Source organism: Acyrthosiphon pisum, chromosome X, assembly GCF_005508785.2.
Source record: "Acyrthosiphon pisum isolate AL4f chromosome X, pea_aphid_22Mar2018_4r6ur, whole genome shotgun sequence".
Lineage (NCBI taxonomy): Eukaryota > Metazoa > Arthropoda > Insecta > Hemiptera > Aphididae > Acyrthosiphon > Acyrthosiphon pisum.
In genome coordinates this window covers 34,025,904-34,033,588 of record NC_042493.1, presented here as the reverse complement: position 1 = coordinate 34,033,588, position 7,685 = coordinate 34,025,904, and the positions used below count along the sequence as shown (strand labels likewise).

At 28.9% G+C, this 7,685-nt stretch overlaps 1 protein-coding gene across 4 annotated transcripts in view; it reads right to left on the bottom strand.

The window, feature by feature from the left end:
• Positions 1-1,763: 1,763 nt before the first annotated feature.
• Positions 1,764-7,685, bottom strand: part of LOC100572705 — a 23,255-nt gene continuing 17,333 nt past the window's right edge. For 2 of the 4 annotated variants that reach the window (XM_016801253.2, XM_016801254.2), the window contains exons 3-6: positions 4,864-4,923; positions 4,066-4,149; positions 3,662-3,813; positions 1,764-2,344 (exon numbers count right to left, since the gene is read on the bottom strand). In XM_016801253.2, coding sequence (XP_016656742.1) covers positions 1,966-2,344; positions 3,662-3,813; positions 4,066-4,149; positions 4,864-4,923 — 675 coding nt within the window. In that variant the 3' untranslated portion in view covers positions 1,764-1,965. Of the gene's footprint in view, positions 2,345-3,661; positions 3,814-4,065; positions 4,150-4,863; positions 4,924-6,246; positions 6,517-7,685 lie in introns of those variants that run through there. The other 2 variants (XR_001678832.2, XR_001678833.2) reach the window with 2 other exon arrangements.

Below are 7,685 nucleotides of genomic sequence, written 5' to 3'. Positions count from 1 at the left end.
CTGTATTTTTCGAATAAAGTTCAATTTTGAGGTATCAGTTATTGTATTTTAAGTAAGTAATAGTATACTATAGTTAGTACATACGTTTAATTTACAATTTATGTGTCTAATCAATGCACATTAAATAACTAAATAAGCTGTTGGTTATTAAAATCCGTATAATATTATTTCAAATACAAGGAGTTTATAGTAGATAACATACATACATGCAAGAATATATGGTTGAAGAATAAATGACGATTTACGACACAATAAAATAATATGCATTTTAAATTTTAAATGTTCAAGAAAAACATTTAAAGTTTTAATCAACTCAACATATTAATGTACTATACAACAATATAAATACTGCATTTTTTAAATGATTTAAATTCATTTTTACGTGTTAAAAATATCGTTACCTACTAAAAATTTTAAAAATGTACGGTTTATTATGAATTGCAATTTTTTTTATGTAAAGGAGTATTAAAATGATTTTATAATTTCAGTGCTACGAGTTTTTTTCTAACTCACGCATATAGGGTGATTTTTTAAACACATTCACCACCCTCTAGTAGTAGGTACATTTATTCAAATTCTGATGACCAAAATGGAATTTAACATAATATAAATAGGTATGATAATGTACTTAAAATGTGACAAATAAAACTGAATAGTACCATACAATTATAGTTTAAATCATTTAAATGTTTCATAATAATCAATTCTGCCTTGAATTTTTGATGTTCTATAAGTTATACCTATAAGTATAACCGCATTTATATATTAAGAATTTAAACTCTATTATATTGTAGTTAGACCGCTTGTCATACCATGTTAATCGAAATAATCATGTCTTAGAACAGCAAACTACTTAAAAACATGTAGATATTATAGTTAAAACTTTAATAATTGATGCATAAAAAAATTAGTATAGCAGGGTAGGTACCTGTATACCTAGCCAGCTAGGTGAGAACCCGAAGAGAACCTAAATATCAACAAAATTATGATATTCAACTTCGACTAATATTGATACGTACCAAATCTCGATAGAAAACTAAAGAGGATTTTGGTCACGTGAATAATTTTATACCGGTGTGATGAACCTTATGACAGGAATAAGAGGTATAACTATATATATAGCTATGCGGTGCACACTATCGTGCTAATAAGGACAAACATACGCAACAACTGTGTATTATGTATGGATAATGCCTTCATGTGAAATATATATTATATAGTGTATAATGCGTAATATGTATTTTGTTGTTGACGGTTTTAGTGCCGGGTGTTTAACGACCATGGACGGATATAATACTGATTCTCGTATTGTTGTATCTTATAGCAATTTCACTCTCGAATTCTATCGTAGGTACAATATATTATATAATATTATAAGTTAAATCGTCGATACGATGTCGGTATAATATAATAGATATAGTTAGTGTGATAACCTACCTAACCTAGTGGTTATTGTGTCGCAGAAACATCGAAGATTTCGTGATAACTGATAATATTATTATTATATTACATAGGTAATATAATAACAATAATATAAGAATCGTGTAATATGATAATGTACGAAACGCACACCATCATTTTCACTGTCTTCGTAAACGACTGAATGTGCATAAAAAATGGCATCTATTCGACGAGGATTAAATGATAAAAAAAACCCGTATCCAAAATCCTACAGTGCATGTGTAGGTATCACACTACTTTTGATTATAGAGAGTATAATTTTAAAACGCATAGTAAAACAAACGAACGAAAAAAATACAAAATTATGACACTAAAAATATATCTATATATTATAGTATTATACATAAATAATTAATATAGTATAGGTATGCAATGCAATACTATATGCAACTGGGATGAAATATATAATTATAATAATAGTAACATTTTCATATTTTTGCATATTAATATATTATTATTATTTGTTAAAAATATAATATTAATAACGCATGGTCGCTGCGGCGGTTATATTGTTGGTTTCAAACTGCACCAGCACGTGTCATACACCATGCCCGGCAACGTAGAATAGATGATGTTAAAATCTTCGTCGAAGTGCAACATGGATATGTTACTCATCTTGCGAGGAGCGCAACACGAACTGATGCCCGAATGTTTGGTAACCATTACGATAACCATTTTCCATGGGCACCAACGAACACTCTCCAGAACAGTAGTTCGCGTTGTACCTCTTGGGCGCAATGACCCAATTGCAGCCAATGTCCTCGAAGTCCATCTCCAGCGGGTGCCGGCAGCACATATTGGCTTCCTGGTAATCTTGGCCCTGAACAAAGCGCTTGGGCCGCGACCATGTGTCGTCTTCCGTGTGCACCTCCAGGTACGGGATCTGCACAAAAACCCACACGGATCAAATTTTGGTGAAGTCGGTGGGTGGGTGCCGGGATACTTGAGTGTTGGTCCGTTAAGTGGTCGGGGTGGATTTTTCACGGTTCAGGGCATGTATACAGTATGCATAAGTATGGGTACTGGGTAGGAAGTAGGTACCTATATATAAATATGATGTCCTGCCTTTAAATAATTAATATTTATTGATATGTATAGAAAAAAAAACGAAAAAAATGTAGGCAAGTGGGTATCACTTTGTTGTACAGTAGGTTACAAGTGGGTCACTGTAATGGATGGTGTTAAATTTGAGTTCAATGATATCATATCATTGTATACGAAAAACGATTCTGAGCGGAGACGGTTTGTCAGCGTATGATAATACTATAAGTATATTTGATGATATTATTGGGAACAAAGTAATTTATATATAACCTATTTACGTTTTAAATTTTCAATCCTAAGCTATAAAAGTTGAACATTTTATAAATATTTAACTACAAAATAATTATTAAATTTTGTCGAAATTCGAACTTTAAATTTTTATAATAAAAAGTCGTGCCTATGTATTTTAAATATTTTTTCAACTGCTGTAGTAACAATATATTAGGAGCCTTGCATTAAATTTTCACACTTTTTACACATCAAATAAAATTTTATTGATATTTATAGAAAAAAAACTAAAAAAATTGAAAATTGACAATGTCCGTAAACAGCTTAAAAAGAGTCAAATTATTTTTAAAATTGTATGGTGTATAGAAAATGAAAATATAAACATTCAGTGAAATTTTTAAGTATTTATAGTCATCCGTATTTTAATTACAACAAAATAAGAAAATCGTTACATGAGAAATCGAGTGAATATCAAATAAATATGAAATTCAAACGTTCATAAAAATTTAATTTTATTTGCTTGAAAACATTTTTTCTATGAAAAAGGTAGACAAACTTATGAGGAATATTGTATCACATTTTCAATACTTAGATTTAAAAAGAAAATTTTTCATGAATTTCTAACTCAAAATAATTTGCAAATTTTCGTCATTTTTACGTATTTTGTCAATATTTGAACTTTAAATGCTTATAAAAAAAAATTGTAACTATGGATTTTTAATATATTTCATCTGTATTTGTAACAATATATTAGGAGCCTTCTAATAAATTTTCAAGCTTTTGTACCTAACAAATAAAGTTTTATTGATATTTATAAAATAAAAAACTAAAAAAATTGGAAACTGAAAATGTTCCTAAACAGCTCAAAATAAGTCGAAATATTTTTAAAAAAAGGCATGGTGTATAGAAAATGCTGATATAAACAGACATCCTTATGTGCGTGATGTTCTTGTTTACGTAGTACGCGTGCACCACTAGTGTCAAGTCCTTTGCCTCGTCAGTGGTCATGAACCAGTCGGACATTCTGATCCTCTGTAGGTCAATAGGCACCCAGCCCGGTTCGGTGATGTTGACCACGCGCTGCAAACACGTAAAAGTGACAAATTATCACAAAATAAAATAAAATAAAAACAGGTGGACATTATATTATAATCATTAATCACATAATATAATATATTATTATGCTCGCAACTAGGTATTTAATACTATTATATTTATATATAATTCATCGATTACAATATTGTATATCGTATAGTATATATCGGCTGTCTGCGGAAATCGATTGCGACTAACTCGATTAGACTATAGGGTCATCGCGTCGAGGCTGCTCACCTTTATACTGGGCACGATCAACCAGTGCATGTTGTTTGGGTCGACTCTATATACATCGATCATGACTACCGGGTCGTCGATTACCACGGCTGCATACTAGTTGCGTCCCAAAGATAACTACGAAAAAAGGTCTAATCCGATTTGCGGCCTGAGTTTATTTTGGATACAGACGAGTTGCGGCCCGGGTTTCTTTAATTCAAGATAATTTAATCTTGACTGATAAAATATAATCACAGTATCCATATTTTGTTGCCATAAAAATGTAAATAATAATGTTGATCGATATTGATGTACTAAAAAGATTTGTACGACATAATATAATTAACTTCAATACTCGCAGAACAAATATAAATGAAAAAGAAATATTTATTAGAAATGTTTAAAATAAAACCAAATTGACAAACTTGAATTTAAACAAATACTTACCCTACAAGTTATTACCAGTGCCATAATACCAACGAAGTTTACTCAATTATTCTAACATTGTTAACTTTAAAATATCATATACGTTTTTACCAGTGCAAAATGTTTAAATGAAAGCAAAACATCATTTTTAACCTACCTGCAGTATCTACTGATGCTACAGACAGTCTTAAGTCTAAATACAAATGTGAAGGAAAATGAGGCTTTTTTAATTTTAATTTACATATTTCAATTAATTTGATTTTAAATTTCGGGCCGCAATTCGTGTGTAACCCAAAAAAACTCGGGCCGCAATTCGTATACACCCCAAAATAACTCAGGCCGCAATTCGGAAGAAATTTTTACCTCGGGACGCAACTAGTAGCCACCCATTACCACGTCTAGCCGTCTCTTGTACAACCACATGATTGCTTTGGTGATCTGTTGCTGGCTCGTCTGCTCAACGTAAAGTAAAGTAGATAGTGACCCTGTAGTTTCTGTGTCGTGGGATTTGTGTGTCACACAAAAACCGACACCCAACAAAAGTTTGGCGGTCGGTATAAGTATTATTATTTTATTAATATTACACCATAAATCATGTTTATTATATCATTATGAATGTTATGTTTTTGTTATTTTAGATTCTGAGCGGAGCGAAGAAGCTAGTGATTTTACAATGGTGGTTATTTATTTATTTTTTTTATCCTGCATACAAAAGTTTTACTAGAAGGAGTTCTTCGATTTCAACATATAGTACCTTATCTTTTAGCAAATTGGATCAAGATGGTACTTTAGAGAGGTAATAGTTCAATAGTTATTTAATGCCACGGGAAAAACTACCGACAAATTACGAAAAATCTCTAAAAATGGGATTTTAATTTCTAACGCTATTTGCTTATAACCATAGAACGAATAAAAAATAACAATATTATAATATTAATTCAACTACCTAACAGGCTATAATAAATAATAACAATATAAAAAATCCAGACCGACAAACTGTCTCCGCTAAGAATCATTTTTCTTATAAAATGATATTAGGTATATCATTGTATTCAAGTTTAATACAATCCATTATACAATCACCCACGTCCCACTTGTAACCTACTGTACAGCAGAGTGACATCCACTTTTTGTTATTATCATTATTATTATAACCGCGTTAGGTAGCTTTAAAGGACGACTATTTCATCAACCCAGGATTCAGCTGCAATTTCCCTCACATTTCTGGATGTTTATACACAATATTTGTAAACACAAAAGATTATATTATCTTATATAATATATATACATATAACAGAATTTATGTATCTATTTAATTTATGCACTCCTACAATATTCGTACAATCGCAATGAGACCAGTAATTACCATTTTGGCGCCCCATATTTCTCAGTTTCCTTTTACTCTTTGTCACAAACAAACATTTAGACCCCCTCTAATTTGCAATTTACTTTTTCTCTCCATTAAAAGTCACAGAGCTTGAAACCGTTTAAAAAACTGTATTTTTTGAAAATTGTTGTATCTTGTCATTTTGGAAAGTTTACTTTACACAACAGGCGATTTGAACGTTCGATCCGGCAATTCAAAAAAAAAATGAATAAACTAAGAATGGACGTTACACATTACGTTAATTGAAATTGTAACATAATAAATAATAATTAATACAAAAATAATTATTCAATACCTACAATTATTGATTACTAATTAATACTTATAAAATCATCTAAATATCGTCATTAAAAATAATTTATAAACTATAAACCATCGTAACAAAAATTTATAAATATTACCAAATCACATAAAAATATTATATAGTTTTCCTATTATATAATCACATAGGTACGAATAAACACCTCATTAAAGCATAATATTTTTAGATAAGTATGTGATATGATGTATCTTATAATATATAAATAATAAATATGTATGTCCTTGATGGGTATATAGAGTCGAGACCAAGGTGTATTGATAAGGTGTCGTCACTTGTTTGAAAACTTGATTGAAAATTTTACTACAGATAGACGTCACCACCGGGAGCGCTATATGTCCTAAAGAGGCCGAAAAACGAACACTTTAGTACACTAAAACTATAGAAAATTTAAAATATATTATGATTTGAGGAATAAAATTCAAAATTTTTCATTGCATAATGACTTCTATGTTCTAAATTATTTGTATACATGTATTTAAATACTTTCTTTTTATCAAATACAACTTTAATATTATTAAATATAATTAACTAAATTGTCATTTTTAAATTTCTTATTACAAAAAAAATGTAAGAGGTAATTCACTAAATTATCATACATAATGCTTTCAAAGTGTTATAATTAACAAATAATAATTATTAATTATTAATTAATATATTGATTTTAAATAGAATTCATAATACTGCTAGTACTAGTATTATACTAGTATTCATATTACCTATGTGTAACCAAAATGCATATATTTTGAATTTCTTATATAAGCATTAATTATTACTCAGTTGTACCTATCACCATTGATTTTATAATATATTCATAGTATTTATTGTATATTATAAAATAAATGTTATTACTTATCCTGGGGATAGAAACATATATATCTATATGTTAAATGGTTGATAGACTTATATGAACATCCTAGATCAATGCTTATTTTCTTTAGACTTTAAGTGTTTATGGAAAAAGTTTAGATACTTAAATTTTAATACTATTATTAATATTTCTCAAAGGTATATTAAAACATTAATTTACTATGAATTTTAATAATTTATCTGTTTGAAATAGTACATGTAATTTTAGTGTATATACCTAATTTAGAAAAAACAATTATAATAATTTTGATTAAGGGGCCTTGACAGTTTTACATTAAATTTAAAGAGCCTCATTTCAAAACAATTTGAGAAGCACTGTACTAGATTATACTGTAAAATATCTAAATATATATATAACTATCTGTTCCGGTAAAAGATCATGTTTGCAATGTTGCATTTCAATTTAAAAACTTCATATACATTTTTCTAACATAATATGTAGTTATTGAAGAAATATATAAACAACATTTTTGACAAAGGTTGGTTGCTCAATACACAGTCAAATATATTAACCAAATGTATCATAATGCATTATGTCGAAACAAGAATGATATTCACTTGCAAAAAAAAAAAATTAGCAAGTTGCTAAAAAAAAGAAAACACCAAAAAAACTAAACAATTTTTCAAAATTAGTTTGAA